Genomic DNA, 16,991 nt, shown 5'->3' with positions numbered 1-16,991 from the left:
CATCCCTGAGCCACGCACAAAACTGCCTGTGTGTCTTTCCTGTTACTCGTGTTACATTGCTACATTCATGTATACCAGCGTTAATTTGAGAAACTATACTTTATAAATGTGATATTATGTCCAGTAACCTATTTTATAAAGATGTCAAAATTTAAGTAACTATAGAAATGATCCAATAAAACTACTAAGTAGTTTTTAAAATGTTGCTTTTTACTTATGTTCGTTAAAAGTCCTCATTTTAATTTTTTTTAATGTTTTCAATTACAGTTTACATAAGAGTTCCCATTTTTATAAATACCTCTCTCTACTACCTACCCAACCAACCTGTATATACTCTGAGGAGGCACGTTATTTGTTTGTTTATTTTTGTGTTAAAGCCCATCTATAATGGTAAATATGTGATCATCCCACCACTCTTCACAATTATCTATTGCAGCCTTACAAAAATATGCCCTTCATAAATCTGTAGTTTTGAAACAGATCTGTTTTGTGGTGGCTGTTGCATCTAGAGGCTGTGGGGGTGGGGCTGGTTCATCTGTGCATTCAGTTTTAAGCAGGAAAGACCTGTCAGGAATCTCCGTCCTTGTGGATGAGACATACTTGTACATGGAGTACATGGTGTGAATGAGTGAGTCACAGATAGGTACTGAATATGATTATTCTTTTAAATCTTTGCCAGTCTGATGGGCAACAAAGATTCTTGTTTGTTTGTTTTTTTTTTGGTGACAGAGAGAGGGACAGACAGGAAGGGAGAGCGATGAGAAGCATCAATTCTTCGTTGTGGCACCTTAGTTGTTGACTGCTTTCTTATATGTGCCTTGACCAGGTGCCTCCAGCCGAGCCATTGACCCCTTGCTCAAGCCAGCGACCTTTGGGCTCAAGCCAGTGACCATGGGGTCATGTTTATGATTTCATACTCAAGCTGGATAAGCCTGTGCTCAAGCCAGTGACCTCGGGGTTTCAAATCTGGTCCTCTGTGTTCCAGTCCAATGCTCTATCCACTGTGCCATCGCCTGGTCAGGCTAAATGTGTTTTTTAATAGTTTTCTGGTGGGGTTTTTATTTTATCTACAACAGTAATTGATTTGTTGATTTTTTTCACTTAACAAATATTTGTCTTCTGTGTGCCAATTAGTTTTTTATTAGAGGCTGGGAGTAATAGCAGATTAGTTCTTGCTCCCAAGCCTTCCATCTCACTAGACAAGGCAGACATTAGGATGTGAACCACACAGAATGGACATGATGTTACAGAGGTTGTGAGAAAAGGCTTGTGATGCTATGAAACTGTGTCATAAAGGGACCTTTTCTTAGGGTGGGGTGTGAGATGTCACATTTTTCTCTAAAAAATCCTATTTGATTCGAAGTTGTGATTTGAAGGGTGACTACTGACTAATATAGTTCAAATAGGTTTTCTAGTTTCTTTTTAGTGAGGGTTTGTTTGTAGTTTTGTTCTTTAGTTTTAAGATGTTTGTGTTTTTAGATTTAGGATGATGAGATAAAGAGTAACTGGGGCCCTGGCCGGTTGGCTCAGTGGTAGAGTGTCGGCCTGGCGTGCAGAAGTTCCAGATTCGATTCCGGCCAGAGCACACAGGAGAAGCGCCCATCTGCTTCTCCACCCATCCCCCTCTCCTTCCTCTCTGTCTCTCTCTTCCCCTCCCGCAGGCGAGGCTCCATTGGAGCAAAGATGGCCCGGGGGCTGGGGATGGCTCTGTGGCCTCTGCCTCAGGCACTATAATGGCTCTGGTCGCGACAGAGCGATGCCCCGGATGGGCAGAGCATCGCCCCCTGGTGGGCGTGCTGGGTGGATCTCGGTCGGGCGCATGTGGGAGTCTGACTGTCTCCCCGTTTCCAGCTTCGGAAAAGTACAAATTATAATTAATTTTTATTTTTAGCAAAGTAATCTTTGTTTATAACTTAGAAGTAACATGATACAAGATATACTTCTTGAGGAAGCACAGTCATTTGCCTCACTTGGGTGGTGCAACTAAACTGTTTGTTTTGATGATCTAAGGAATGTGCTTATGCAGCAGTTTTTTTTTTCTTTTGTATTTTTTTGAAGTGAGAATCAGGGAGGCAGAAAGACAGACTCTTGCATGCCCCCTGACCGGGATCCACCTGGCATGCCTACTAGGGGGTGTTGCTCTGTTGCAACCGGAGCCATTCTAGTGCCTGAGGCCAACTTTGCTCCCGTGGAGCCTTGGCTGCAGGAGAGGAAGAGAGAGGTAGAGAGAAAGGAGAGAGAGAGAAGGGTGGAGAAGCAGATGGACACTTCTCCTGTGTGCCCTGACCAGGAATCGAACCTAGGACATCCACATGCCAGGCCGATGCTCTACTACTGAGCCAACCAGCCAGGGCCTGTGCAGCTATTTCTTTATCAGCTTCAGTCTGTATCTATGTATTTCTGATATGATAGCTGACAACGCATTCATAGTCCCTCATCGGAGAACTTTGTGGTCAGATATGCTCTGGAATCCAGGAGTTCTGGATTTTAGAACGGTGAATGGTACATGCGTACCACATGTTACACGATGTCCCTGGTAGAGTCTTGAGCAATACTCTAGTTTGGTCAGTAGCCTGTGATCAAAATGTTAATACTTCTATAGCAAGATACATAGTCGCACTAAATGGGATATATAGAGGTTATGTATGCTACATACAAATTCAGGTCAGGTTTTGCTGCTAAATACATTTGGAGCTAATGAAAAAAAATATTTTTAAGAGCTTTACTGGATATTTGGAATTTCTGATAAGAAATTGTGGATTGGATTTTACTCCCCTTCTCCCAGTGTGTACTTGCACACCTGTGGCCACGACTCTCTGTCCCCCCAGTATCATTGTCATCTGTTGTTAAATAGTCAATATTTACATTATTTTGCCTCATTACTGACCCAGGTATAGTTTGTATAGGGTTTTGTTTTGGTTTGTTTTGAGTTGATTGCCTTCTTTTTGTTTTGTTTCCTACACACTTAATGCAATTTTTCCCCAGGTGCTCCAACAGAGATACAAAATTTCTCTGATTTTTTTTCTTCACATGGTCAGACACCTCAGTTTCTTCTCTCCCGCCAGTACTCCTCTTCTCCTGTGTTTGTTCTGCCCTTGAGAAGCAGGTCTGGTGACAGGAATAGTCATCCTTCTCTCATCCTGAATCTCAGGTCTTTTCTTTTTTTGATTTATTCTTTTGTTTTCCTGAAACGCAGTTTCTGTTGACTTCATCTCTGCTGTGTGAGATACAATATACAGCAGGGGCTGAGAGCTTTTGTTGATTACCTGTCTCTACCAAAATCAGCTCTTGCAAACTACAAAATGATCTTTTACATATTACATTAGAATTTCATTGAGTATAGTGATTTTAATTGATTTATTTTATACATGGCAGGTGAGGTCCATGTTGTTACAGATCTAGTCTGGAACAAATAGTTTTTCCCCAGATACTTAAGACATTGTAGACATTTGGCTCAGAACATACCTGAGTGTCCGTCTGTGTGAAACCTTGTGCTGGGCACCAGGACGCAGCTGGAGAGGATGAGGCGTGGTCAGTGTGCTCGTGGGACTAAGACAGCAGGCTTGATTGTCCTTTTGGAACCGCAGCATGATTGTTCACAGATACTAACTTCGGTTTTCACCTTTAGAGCATTTGATTTCAGTTGCTTTCCCAGATGTACTTCACTGTTCATTTGTATGTTTGATGTTTAAGGGACAAGCTTTGGAGCCCAAACAGGATGTTTTCCAAGGCCAAGAAGCAGCAGTACTGATGGATCAGAAGGCAGCGTTATATGGGCAGACCTATCCAGCACAGGGGCCTCCAGTGCAAGGAGGCTTTAATCTTCAGGGACAGTCACCGTCTTTTAACTCGATGATGAGTCAGATGAACCAGCAAGGCAGTTTTCCTCTCCAGGGAATGCACCCTCGGGCCAACATCATGCGACCTCGGACTAACACCCCAAAGCAACTTAGAATGCAGCTTCAGCAGAGACTGCAGGGCCAGCAGGTAACCGGTCCCAGACTCGGCCTTGGCTACAAAGGGCCTTAACCTTTGGCCCCTTCTTCTTTGTTTTCAGACTGTGTTCTTCTGGGCTCTCTATTCTTGTCAACTAAAGGAATTTCTTTTGTTTTTCACCTCTGTGTAACATTTTATTTGTATAGATCAGTGGTTCTCAACCTGTGGGTCACGACCCCGGCGGGGGTCGAACGACCAAAACACAGGGGTCGCCTAAAGCCATTGGAAATACCCACAGGTTGAGAACCGCTGGTATAGATAGTTCTTGTTAGGGGGAGGTGTGCTAGAATTGGATACCTTTTTCTTAAAATGTTCTGTCCTATGGGTTAAAAAGTCAGTGTCAGCTCTTGGGGAAGAAAACTATTTCTCGATGACTTTGTAGTCCTAGAGGTCGATAACTTCTATTTTAAAAAAATTCCTTAATAGTAATAACCAAACATTAAAACATTATTGATTTCAGCATTCTTTTTATGGATTCTCTGCTTTCTAATGTTTTATGAAGCTTGAGCTCTCTTTTAATATGCCAAGTAAAGACAGATTTTTCTTACTGTTTCCTTAATCACCAACAAATATATATATATTTAAAGATTTAATTTATTGATTTTACGAGGGTAGGGAGAACAAAAAGCATCAACTCATAGTTGCCTCACTTTAGTCATTCATTAGTTGCTTGTCGTGTGTGCCTTGGTGGGGCAAGCCCAGGGTTTCGAACCGGTGACCTCAGTGGTCCTGGTCAACGCTCTTATGCACTGTGCCACGACAGGCTTTCCCCAAGAAATATTTTAAAACTTAATTATTTATATTGTTTGCATCTTGCAAATGTGGCAGACTGAACCATAGAAGCAGCTGAGTGAGTTTAGAATCCAGTCAGCCAGAGATGCTTCTAGTGTATGATACTCATAAAAGTCAGTTCAGTACTCAGGAAAGCTGTGTTAATGTGCTCATGGTATCATTTTACTTTTTACCGTTTCCTCACAATAAAATGTATCTAGGAAAAGGTAACAGAAGAAGTAGTTTATTAAGTGTTACTCTGAACAAGTTAAAGCTATTTCCCCAGTGGCCTAAATAATCCGTGAGAACATCTGATTTACAAATCCTGAGTTCCTGTTCTACATATTCTTTAAGCTGCAAAATTGCACTTTTTCTCCTGATGCCAGAAAGCTTCATTCGTATGCTCGCAGGCCAAGAACTGTTCAGCATGAAGCTTTTGAAGCATGAAAGGGTGCCGGTTCAGCTTAGATGCCACTCACCCAGGTTAATGGATTTGGAAATGGCATCGTGACCTCACTGGGTGATGCTGAGGATTTGGAAAGCTATTTTGGGCTCATTAACATGTTCTGTTTGCATCCTAACCAGTCTCTCTCTTTCTTTCTCTCTCTCTGTTGCTTGCTCTCCAGTTTTTGAATCAGAGCCGCCAGGCACTTGAAATGAAAATGGAAAATCCCACTGCTGGAGGAGCCGCAGTGATGAGGCCCATGATGCAGCCCCCGGTGAACTCCCAGGTGAGCAGAGCAGACCAGGCTTCTCGGTGTTGGCTCCCTGCCCTGTGCCTAGCGCAGGGTAAGAACCGTCCGTGGTCCCATCACACTTTTTCTCTCCTTCTCTCTCTTGCTGGTGACTGGGAAGAATCGGAAGAGAAGGGGCCCCTTACACCGCTATTCATGTTTTTAAAATTAATTTCCATTTGTGATCAATTGCTGTGTTGTGAAAACAGCTATCACTCACTTTTTCAGAATTTAAGATAATCTGTAAGCTTTTCTCTGTTCCTGGATTATGAAACCATATGCTCACTGGGTAACATTTGAAACAGTAAGAACTATGAAGAATAAGAAAAATCAAAAACATAAGCTTACTCTCAGTACTAACCTCTGAGATGACCTGTTTCCGGTAGTGGGCAGGATGAGATTCAAGTTCTTTCTACCTCCAGTCCAAGGTGGAGACTGTATTAAGATATTTTCTTAATGTACATTAAGCAGATGATAACACAAAAATCTTTTACTGTGGTTTGAAATATTGTTTATAATTGTTAAAAAGGACAACTGAGAAATGCCCCATTTTCACTGCCTTAGGGCCACTTGGAAGTAATGGTATCTATTTTCTTTTTAAAAAATTTTTATTTTTAAATTTATTTTAAAGAAAAAAGGAGAAACCTTGAATTGTTGTTCCACTTATTTATGCCTTCATTGGTTGATTTTTACATGTGCCCTGACTGGGGATCGAATCTGCAACCTTGGTATATTGGGACAATGCTCTAAACAGCTGAGCTACCTGGCCAGGGCCTATATTTTCTTGATAACCAGACATCCTGTATAAGCTAATCTGGGGTACCCCCCAGAAAACGAATAAAAGTTTGCTTTTGGAGATGACCTCCACCTGCTGGGGAGCACAAACCAGCCCCCTTGTTCAGTGCTTTGTTCCTGCCACCTTCTTCACCTCCAGCTAGCTCCTCTTCATCCTCTGCCCCTCTGCCAAGGTGTAGAGAGAGTGTGAGGCCTCCTGGACGGCTTCCTGCTTTCTGCGTATAATCCCATCTGTTCTTTTTTGCTCCCCTTCATATTTCAAACCCCCCTCTTCCCAATACACTCTCAATCGTGCCTTTTTTCATCTTGTAGTTTTAGTTCATAGTTCCTGAAATGTCCTCAAAATCTACTCTCACTTTGAGGAATGTTTTCTGATCATTTAAAGCTTTCGTTTCCTGACCCCAGATAATTTCTAGATCCCTATTCTGCCCAATCTTTCTCTTTACCCCCCTCCAATAGCCAGAAAGCCTTTACCATCATGAGCCTGGTACATTTTCCCATGTTTGTAATTAGAAAGGCATTGGGTGTTTTTTCTGATACCTAATGTGTTATGACGCTACTATATGCATGAAGTAGGCTGGTTCTTGCTACACATGCGTACTTGCATTCTTTTTTGGCTATTAGCAGGGTTTTCTTAATGCCCAGATGGTTGCGCAGCGCAGCAGGGAGCTGCTAAGCCATCACTTACGACAGCAGAAGATGGCGGCGATGATGATGCAGCAGCAGCAGCAACAGCAGCAGCAGCAGCAGCAGCAACAGCAGCAGACCCAGGCCTTCAGCCCGCCCCCTAACGTGACAGCTTCCCCCAGCATGGAGGGCGTTTTGGCAGGGCCTGCCATGCCACAGGCTCCACCCCAGATGTTTCCATATCCGCCAACTTATGGTAAATTGAAAGGACATAGATTTACTAGCTGTTGCATATTAAAAATAGTAATATTCACTCCCTCTTTTTTTTTTCATAAGAAAAAGGAAATTAATGAAAATAATAGAACAAAAATCTCTGTGCAGGGGACTGTAAATTGTAATTGAGGTAGATGGCCTATCACAGTGGAGTATTCTTGTTCTAGGTCCTGTTTTTTTTTGTTTTGTGTTTTGTATTTTTCTGAAGTGAGAAGCGGGGAGGCAGAGAGCCTCCTGCACGCGCCCTACCGGGATCCACCCGGCATGTCCCCTGGGACATTGCTCCATTGGGGCCGGAGCCATTCTAGCACTTGAGGCAGAGGCCATGGAGCCATCTTCAGAGTCCGGGCCAACTTTGCTTCAATGGAGCCTTGGCTGCGGGAGGGGAAGAGAGAGACAGAAAGGAAGAAGAGGGGGAGGGGTGGAGAAGCAGATGGGCGCTTCTCCTGTGTGCCCCGGCCAGGAATCGAACCCGGGACTTCTACATGCTGGGCCAATGCTCTACCACTGCCAACTGCCACAGCCCTAGGTCTTTTTTTATTCAGCTCTCCGCATCTTAATTTGACAGAAAGACTACCAGGTGTCCCTCCGACTCCCTGTCTCTATTGTCTGGAGTGCTTGGTCAAGTCTGAGAGTGGTGTGTTGTGTGGGCTTCTGAGCTGCTTTTCGTGGTGACAGACATATTAATTACAATAATGCATGTACCCCCTGGGGGTAGCCATATCTACTGGGAGAGTACACTTTTTTTTTTTGGGTGACAGAGACAGAGAGAGGGACAAATAGGGACAGACTGAAAGGGAGAGAGATGAGAAGCATCAATTATTAGTTTTTCGTTGCGACACCTTAGTTGTTTATTGATTGCTTTCTCATGTGTGCCTTGACCAGCAGAGCAAGGGACCCCTTGCTCAAGCCAGTGACCTTGGGCTTCAAGCCAGCGACCATGGGGTCGGGTCATGTCTATGATCCCACACTCAACCTTGCGGTTTTGGACCTGGTTCCTCCGTGTCCTAGCCTGATGCTCTATTCACTGCACCATTGCCTGATCAGGCTGGAGTCCCTTTTATACAGAAAGATCATTGATGTGATTACCTTTCAAGTGGACTTGGTGAGAAGCAACAATGACTGTCTGGCAGCATCCTTCTCACCTTCCCCTGCCTTTAAAAAAACCCCCATAAAATTATTATAGAGAGCTGATATTCTTTTTTTTTTTTTGTATTTTTCTGAAGCTGGAAACGGGGACAGTCAGACAGACTCCCGCATGCGCCCGACTGGGATCCACCCGGCACGCCCACCAGGGGGCGACGCTCTGCCCCTCTGGGGTGTCGCTCTGTCGCGACCAGAGCCACTCTAGCGCCTGGGGCAGAGGCCAAGGAGCCATCCCCAGCGCCCGGGCCATCTTTGCTCCAATGGAGCCTTGGCTGCGGGAGGGGAAGAGAGAGACAGAGAGGAAGGAGGGGCGGGGGTGGAGAAGCAAATGGGCGCTTCTCCTGTGTGCCCTGGCCGGGAATCGAACCCGGGTCCCCTGCACGCCAGGCCGACGCTCTACCACTGAGCCAACCGGCCAGGGTAGAGAGCTGATATTCTAAGGAAGTAGCATTTGTGAATTGTAATTTCTTTTTAAAGGGATGGGACAACAGCCAGATCCAGCCTTTGGCCGAGTGTCCAGTCCTCCCAATGCAATGATGTCATCAAGAATGGGTCCCTCCCAGAATCCTATGATGCAGCACCCTCAGACCGCACCCATGTACCCGTCCTCAGAAATGAAGGGCTGGCCCTCGGGAAGCCTGGCCAGGAACAGGTGAGGAATGAGGGCTTTAAGTCACTCATACTCTAGTGCCAAACGTTACAGAAATTTCTGAATTTTTGAGTGAAGCCTGTTTGGATGGAAAGCTTGGAAAGGCTAAAGCCTGGGCCTTATTAGAAAGTTTTATTTGTTTTATCCATTTTGTGAGTCCTACCACGCACACGTCCATGAGAGCACTGTGTACAGCTTTGGAAAGTAAGAGCGCAGGCTGTCGGGGGTTCCTCCCTTGTGGTATTCTCTGCTTAAGGAGAGTGCTGTTTGGCAAAATTGTGACGGTGTCTGTGCGTATGCCCTGTGTTACTGAAGTGCCCGGGGGTCACGTCTCACTTCCTTTGCAGCTCTTTTCCCCAGCAGCAGTTTGCCCACCAGGGGAGCCCAGCATACAGCATGGTGCACATGAACGGCAGTGGCCCCATGGCGCAGATCAGCATGAACTCCATGCCCATGTCTGGCATGCCCATGGGCCCTGATCAGGTATGGGGATCTTTTCCTTACTTTCTCAAAAAGTTTTTCTTGTTCTCTGGAGGGAACCAAAGTCTCAACTTGAAACTAAAAATCTAGGTAAATTTTTAATTTGGATGTAGGAAACTTAAAAATACAGTCGTTGAAAAAATTTTTGGTTTGAAGGCATTCGGCCATTAGATACTTTTGGTAATTTGAGATCTGAGTCTGAGTCAGTCAATCAGCCAGAGCCATGTTGCCAGCCATCAGTATAGACATACGGGTTCTTTTCTCTCGTGGAAAGTGTGTCACTCATGTTTTTCTTCTGGTTGCTAACAGAAATACCGCTGACATCACCAGGACCTCCAAAGAAATCAGTGTACCAGTGACTCTGCACTAGGAATATCGGGAGTAAGGAATCATTGTTCTAGGCACCCAGCTCTGAAGAAAGGACCAGCTTTGGTCTCCGTCAAGGGTATTCCAAGAGATGTTATTTGCGTAGAACTGGATGTTAAGCTGAAGTGCGAGACCTGCCCCCCCCCCCCCCTTTTATGTGTCATGGTATTCAAAACAAATCATCCTGACATTCTGCCTCTTAGAGATATGATTCTGGAAGTAACGGAGTGTTACTCATCACAAAACTCTCCTGTGTCCCCTCTGTCTGTCTGGCTATCCAGTCTTTCAAATAAATGTGGGTGGGCCAGAGAACAGTGGAGAAGTCAGCAGAGATTAGAACGTCTGGTTTCTCTAGTTGCAATACTGGAGGGGGACATAGTTCCAGCCTTTGTTTTTGTCACTGCCAGGTGGTTCTGTCCTGTAGGGCTGGCATCCCTGAGTTCTCATCCTTTAGTGATAGTGCTGAGTTGCGCCCACCCTGTTCTTGGTTGTCCTAGACTTTCGCTAGGATTTTCATTTGCCTCTTAATGTTTTGTCATAATTCGCCTCCAGGAATCCTCCTTGATGTCACATGGCCTTGTGGAAGGGAAATGACAGTATTTACTTGCAGCAGTAGCAGTTTCTCCCATGCTGACGTGCCGCCGAGAGCACTTTATTTAAAAAGTAGTGGATGAATGCAATAGTGTTGAGGTCTTGAGGAATGGTGAACCGCTTCCTTGTTTTTGTCTAATCTGTTGGATAGAGAACTATGATTTTTTTTGTTGTTGAAAGTACTGGTGTCACCCTTTGCCTATATGGTAGAGCAATAATGCTTTTTGAAAATAAACTGCAGAAAACCCAAGGCTAGGTACTGCATTCTGAATCAGAATTTCGCAGTGTTTCTGTGAATAGATTTTTTGTAAATATGATCTTTAAGATATTATATTATGTAAAATATGTATATACCTTTTCTGTAGGTCATAAAAACTCATTTTTACAGAGTTTGTGAAGCTAAATATTTAACATCGTTGATTTCAGTAGGCTCAGCGTGGCGAGGCTGCGAACAGGAGAGAGGCCCCGAGTCTTGTGCTGGGGGGCCGGGCAGCCTCCCGAGCTCGGCCTGCCCTTGGGCCTCCCATGCCTCTGAATCGAAAAGCTTTTTAAAGAGATCATTTGTTTAGATGTAGGCATTAAAAAAATTTTTTTTTAAATTCTTCTACCAGAACTAAGCACTTTGTTAATTTTTGGGGAAAGAATAGACATGGGGAAATACACTTTTAAAAAAGGTATCAAGAATTTAAAAAGATCAAGCAGTTTGATTTAAAAAAGTCTTGGCTTTTAAACGGTCCATAACAGGAATTCATGTTTTATTTTGAATTGAATATGGCATCTTTTCGTCCATTGGAGGATTGCTCTATGGTTATTACCTGAATCTCACACTGAGCTCTCAGGAGTAGAATCCTTGATGTGTGGTTTCTGGTGTCTGCTCAGCTGTCTTGTTCACTAACATGATGTTTTCACTGTCCTTGAGAAGAAGAAGGGTGTCCTGGTTATTTCTTCAGGACTTGGCCTCATGAAGTCCCCTGTGCGTGAGTGAGGGCTGTGGTCCGAGCGCCTTTCACGCTCTCCCTCTGCCACCCTGCCCTTGTCTGCTGTCGCCTCTCCGACACTTGGTCTGGTCAGCTGGGAATGGGGGGGGGGGGGAGAATCAAGTTTAATTCCCTGTATCTGGTTTACTTTATTAGGCTCAAACAGTTGAATGAAATTGGATTTTTGGAGTATGTGAATTTCAGATGTCTTTGCTGGCTTTGTTATCATTTCCTAGCAATAACAGAGCCAGTTAGTTTTATTTTACACACATTTAGCTAATCTTTCTAGGTGTCTCTGAAGGTAAGACCATTCAATTTTTGACTTATTAATAAGTGAAACCTGTATTTCTAGAACTGGCACTCGAGTGGGTTTGAGTCTGACACCCCCTCCCCGTTAAAAATAGATAGAAGATTGTAAATCCATCAGCTTCCAGGACAGTGGCCTGTGCTTTCGGTAACCGCCCCCCATCTGGAGACAGAGACAGCTGAGTTAGGGTCCCTGTCGTTCTGACACAGTTGTTAGGTGTTTCTAAACCTTCCTTAAGGCGCGTGTGTGGGGAGAAACAGAATGGTGCTCTTACCTTTCTTGACTTTTAAAAATTAAGAACAAAATAAAGTTTTGTGAGTCTTTTCCTTAGTCCTGGCTCCAGCCTAAATGGAAGACAGCGCCCATTTTTATATGAAAACCATGTCTAGTGTAAGTTTTTATATTTTCTACTTGTTCATTTTATTGGTGCAGACTGAAGATTTTGATTTTAATAGATGCAGTCTTCGAGATAATTTGTTTTTACCTTTTACTGCCCTTTTATCTTGGAGAATTCTTTGTACTCCCGCTGCCTGCCTCTCCTCACTTCCTTCCCCCACTTTTTACAACTTTGGTATCTGTTGGGTGAACAGGAGAAGTAGTCTTTTCATCTGCTTTTAGAATGTGAAATATTTCCAGTATACCTACTTTTTTGCTGAATCCAAAGACAAAATATATATATTTTTAAAGATCAAAATGATATAAAGGAGATCCGTTTCTTCCTTTAAAAAAGCAAATAGAAATTTTATGATATGATGATGCCGCTTGTCTAAACTGTGCATCTTGATGGAAAGGTGTAAATATCAACAGGTCTGCTTAATCGGTATCTGCCACCTGAGATGAGTTGGGGTGTCGGGTGAGGTTCTGTGCCCTGGTTCTCTGCTGCAGAGCGCTGCAGCGGGAAGGCCGTGCACTGTCAGGCACCCACACGCCTGTCCAGGCCCTTTTTATTTGCAGAAGCCATGCGTTTTGTCACAAGTGGGAAATTCATAGGAGCAAAGCCTGTAGGATAGAAGAACCTCCTCCTGCTGCAGAGGAGCGGGAGCCTCTCAGCCCGGGGCAGACTGTGACGTGAGCAGGGTGTCCTTGTTTTCCTTCCTCCTTTCTTTCTCCCCGATGTACGGAATTTTGAAGATGGAAATGTCATTCTGAGAGCAATATTTAAATTCTCAGGAAGTGACTTATAGTATTGAGAATGAATTCAGTTTCAATCAAGTTTACATTACGTGTTGCTTTTTAAAAAATTTAATCATTCTTTACACTGCAAAGAATCCAAACCACATTGGATAACTTACGAGATGGTTGTGTGGTAAGCTACGACTGTTTTGCTGATCATTTTGGGTGTCGTTGTAAATAAAGGTTTCTATTTAAAATGGAAGCTCAAGAGCTTGCTTTATTTAAAGAAGAAATCCCTATTGGATTAAAGGTAGAAAAGAAGGTTAAGGACTCTTATTTCAAATAACAATAATAATCGTTTCTATGATGTTAATTCCCCCCCCCCCCCCCAAATGCCTTTTATCACCTGTAGCAATAGAATCAGCAGAACTGGAAAGTATGCTCTGCAAACACGCGCTCAGATGAAATCCTGAAAAGCCCGGAACTGTTAGAAAGGTGAGTGCTCGGGCGCTGCCTCAATGAGCATGCGCTGGGCAGGTGGCGCTGAGGTCCCTCCTCTGTCCCCCGGTCCAGCCTGTGACAGTTGCCGCTACCCTCGTTAGACCGCCTGGGATGTAGAGAAGGGTCAGGGACTGGCTTTACATTTGATTGATGTATTTTAAAAGCGAGGTTCTAAAGCTGGTGTACTGTGACACTTACCTCAGTCCCTGAAATACATAGTAGATTTTAGTCATTAATTCTCCCTTTAAAAAGACCCCATCTAAGTCTAAGGTGTTTTCTTGGAAAAAGGTGCTGACTGGTAGTGATTTTGTAAAAAACAAACAAACCGAAAACACAGCAAAAATTCCCAAGAATGGCCTTTTACAAAATGTCAAAGGTTACCTCATATCAACTGCTGGTCATTTGGTGGGAGTTTGAACATTGTATGACAATAGGCTACAAAATTTCTTTACAAATACAGTTTCATTAAAACTCGGGCTATACATCAACTTCATTTCTGTACTTTAAAAAACACGAGTTGTTGGACAGGTAAGGACTGGTCAGGAACACACGTCCACACCGGCACGGGCTTTGCTCTTACACTGGCCACAGCGTTTATTGACCCCACCACGCTTGAGAATTGGGTTTTCTCATCAGATTCCCCTACAAGTCCCCACGCTGGTTACATGGAAATAGTCACATATGTACAGTGAAGCAGGTTCTTCAGAGGGGCCGGAGTTGGAGTGCTAGACAAGTGTCACTTCTTTTGTGCTTCCGACTCACTGTCAAACCGTGCACCATGCCAGTGTCTGCTAGAGGTCTCTGTCCTCGCGACAAACCAGAAGAGGAGAGGATTCAAAACAGGGTTGTTCTTCCCCTATGGTTTAAAGACAATTCCAGTGACTTTTCAGCCTTGGGGGAAATTTTCAAAAAAAAAAAAAAGATCCTGTTCTTTTTCCCTTGTGAGCTCGGAGAGGGGGTTAGTGGTGACCTTTTGATATGAAAATGCATTTTGTGCAGCTGGTGAGGTATAATCCAAAGCAAAAGCAGGGCGGAAACGGGCTTCCTGAAGCATCACTCCTCCCGGGGTCTCTCTGCCGCACTGACTGACAGCACGTTCTGTGTCCTGGCCCTCCTGGGGACAGCGCAGGTCGGCTTGAAATCGTCCAGGGGCCGCACCGGCTGTGCAGTCAGGGGCCTCTGTTCTGGGAGGTCCGTCTCGGGCGCTTACCCTTCCCAGCCTTCCCACAGCTGGCCCCTGCAGGACAAAGCAGACTCGTGTCAGGGTCGGGCTGTCGTGCTGCGCGGGGACTGCTTCAGCAGCCCGACAGCCCACTACGCTCGGCTTCAAGGAGGTGGCTGCTGAGAAGGAACAGTTCTAGGTCCTTCGGGACGGGCTGGCTACCACCTAATCATCTAGCTCTTCAGCTGGCACAGGTGGCATTTAAAGATGGGGGAAGAGTAGTGGCCAAGGAGAATGTGACAGGTAAAAATCACACGCCTGAACGCTGGGAGCACCAGGCACATGCTCAGTCGGCCCATTATTATGGTCCAGTTAAAGCTGCATAGGTCTCTGTGCTCTACAGGAAGAAGTGGTTTAGGCCAGAGGCTGCAGTGGCCGCTCCCCAAGGGGTTTGTCTGTCTGCAAGGTGACTTAATGTCACATTAGTTGCCAGTGTTAGAAAAAAATTCTCGAGATGGTGCCTCTCCTGGGTGCCCTGACCAGGAATCAAACCCAGGACATCCAGATGCCAGGCCAATGCTCTACCACTGAGTCAACTGGCCAGGTCATTTTTTATCAATAGCAAAATGTCCAAGTTTGGGGATTTCTTTTTGGTTATGAACAAATAAAGGGATTAAAAAAAAAAAATTCTCATACGTGAGTGTTTGGATTTTTCTGATTGAATTAGAGGATTCACAATGCATTTGTGTCCTTCTCTTTAGACTAGAGCTGACCTTTCTAGGTTGCCACAGTCTCTTAGCCCCCTGCCAGCTCTGGATTTTGCAGCACAGACATTGAATGAGGCTGCCCTGCTGATGTCATGGACCAGGCAACACTTCTGCAGCCGCAGCCTTCAGGGCGTCTGGCAGTTAGAATGCTGAAGTGCTTCCTACTCTGTGGAGTGCCTTGAGTTTACCAGGCACAGGTGGTTCCGTACAGAGACAGGGTACTCAACAGGGAATGTACTCGAGTCTGTTACTCTACAGGAAAGACCTGCATTACTGTTTCCCCTCGCGTACAGGACAGCTGAGAGCACACACAGAACATGCACACAGAACAGCCTTGGCACAGCGACGCCAGCTGGGGCCAGGCCTCTTTGTAAACTGGTTCCTCAACTCACAGTGATTTGGAAGAAGGTCTCTTCATTTCTGGCCACTTTCGACGCTGAAACTGCCTAAGTTTTCAGGTGTGAAAAGGAGAATGAGTGTTAACCATCACCAAGAAAGAAAAAGTTACCCCCAAAGAACAACGCAGAGACGGTTTCTTAAGTGACAACTAAAACCGGTGGGTAATCCAGGCCCCGGCAGACCAGAGAAAGGGCGGGGTCTCAGGCAGACCCGTGCAGCCTCACAGAGGGCAGACTAAAGGGTGGGCCTACGTAGGGGACCGCGCTCGGGCTCCACAGACAAAACCGAGTACCTGTACTGCTCATAGCTCCCTCCGTCTTTAAGTCCTAGACAAGAGAGATGAACAAAATAGAAACTTAGAATCAACACGGAACAAGCAGTGACAAAACTTTGTGAACTGCCTTGCCTTTTTTTTTTTTGAACACCTGAGGCATTGTGTCCCAAGCCCATGATGTTGGCAGTGTTCCCGAGGCAGACCGAGTGGCCTGAATTAGAAGGTGAGCTTTCCTTAAAGCAGCCTTGTAGACGGTCTACATGCTGGTGTCACCTCACCAGTTTTAGGACCCTGATGCATTCCTTCAACACTGACCTTGGTCATGGTGGGAGGCAGATATGGGCATGAACACTTGTGCTACAGAAGACAGAGCCAGGGGCCCTGAGAAAGCTGATGGCGGGGAGAGCCTGTCTTGCTCTTGGCAAGTTTCCTAGAGGATAGGGCAGTGTGATCGTGAGTGTGGGCTCTGGAGTCGGCCAGCCCGGTCACTGCTCACCCTAGGAGGAGGACAAGCAGGTGCACCTCGGGGTTGTCACAGTGATTAATAAGTGACGGTGCTTTGCATCGTAAAAGCAGCACCTGGTAGATGTTAGGAACGTGATATTTTAGCCACCAGTGAGAATTCATCAGCTCCTTGTGATTCTGGGTTCGCTTTTCGAACCAGATGTGACCTAAATTCCTTCCTGTGGTAGCCCTGCTGGGTGACTGGCCCCATGCCGGGGCGCCCACTCACCCAGGTCCATGTTTCGTGTCCGGGGGTTACACTGCTTGTAACCCTTGCAGCTCCTCAGCTCCATGAGCTGCACGTGGAGCTGGTTGAGGACATCCCTGTCCAGTGTGTTCACTGCATTCATTAGCTGGTTGGGAAAAGGGTGGGTTACCAACAAGGTGAGTGCAGGAGACCCCCCCGCCCCCAGTCCTCTACCACCACCCAGGAGACTGCGGTCAGGCCGGTCGGGAGGAGCATGTGCTGTGGCACGGTGCCCTCTGCCCCTAGCGTCTGGAATAGTTAGCACCACCTCTAGGCTCTAACCCTGCCAGTCTCCCTCTTCATGAGGGCCAA

General features: G+C 45.4%; 2 protein-coding genes across 9 annotated transcripts in view; one reads left to right on the top strand and one right to left on the bottom strand.

Annotated features, from left to right (window-relative positions):
- The window catches only part of NCOA3 (nuclear receptor coactivator 3), a 112,349-nt gene extending 101,220 nt beyond the window's left edge, over positions 1–11,129 (top strand). For 3 of the 4 annotated variants that reach the window (XM_066235836.1, XM_066235833.1, XM_066235835.1), the window contains 6 exons: positions 3,694–3,987; positions 5,394–5,498; positions 6,921–7,179; positions 8,820–8,994; positions 9,339–9,474; positions 9,781–11,129. In XM_066235836.1, coding sequence (XP_066091933.1) covers positions 3,694–3,987; positions 5,394–5,498; positions 6,921–7,179; positions 8,820–8,994; positions 9,339–9,474; positions 9,781–9,792 — 981 coding nt within the window. In that variant the 3' untranslated portion in view covers positions 9,793–11,129. The remainder of the gene's footprint in view (positions 1–3,693; positions 3,988–5,393; positions 5,499–6,920; positions 7,180–8,819; positions 8,995–9,338; positions 9,475–9,780) is intronic. The other variant, XM_066235837.1, reaches the window with a different exon arrangement.
- A 2,535-nt stretch (positions 11,130–13,664) lies between these two features.
- The window catches only part of SULF2 (sulfatase 2), a 108,420-nt gene continuing 105,093 nt past the window's right edge, over positions 13,665–16,991 (bottom strand). For 4 of the 5 annotated variants that reach the window (XM_066235840.1, XM_066235839.1, XM_066235838.1 and 1 more), the window contains exons 18-21: positions 16,662–16,785; positions 15,947–15,980; positions 15,648–15,701; positions 13,665–14,563 (exon numbers count right to left, since the gene is read on the bottom strand). In XM_066235840.1, coding sequence (XP_066091937.1) covers positions 14,533–14,563; positions 15,648–15,701; positions 15,947–15,980; positions 16,662–16,785 — 243 coding nt within the window. In that variant the 3' untranslated portion in view covers positions 13,665–14,532. The remainder of the gene's footprint in view (positions 14,564–15,647; positions 15,702–15,946; positions 15,981–16,661; positions 16,786–16,991) is intronic. The other variant, XR_010726111.1, reaches the window with a different exon arrangement.

Source organism: Saccopteryx bilineata, chromosome 6, assembly GCF_036850765.1.
Source record: "Saccopteryx bilineata isolate mSacBil1 chromosome 6, mSacBil1_pri_phased_curated, whole genome shotgun sequence".
NCBI lineage: Eukaryota > Metazoa > Chordata > Mammalia > Chiroptera > Emballonuridae > Saccopteryx > Saccopteryx bilineata.
This window is presented reverse-complemented; position numbering and strand designations above follow the sequence as displayed.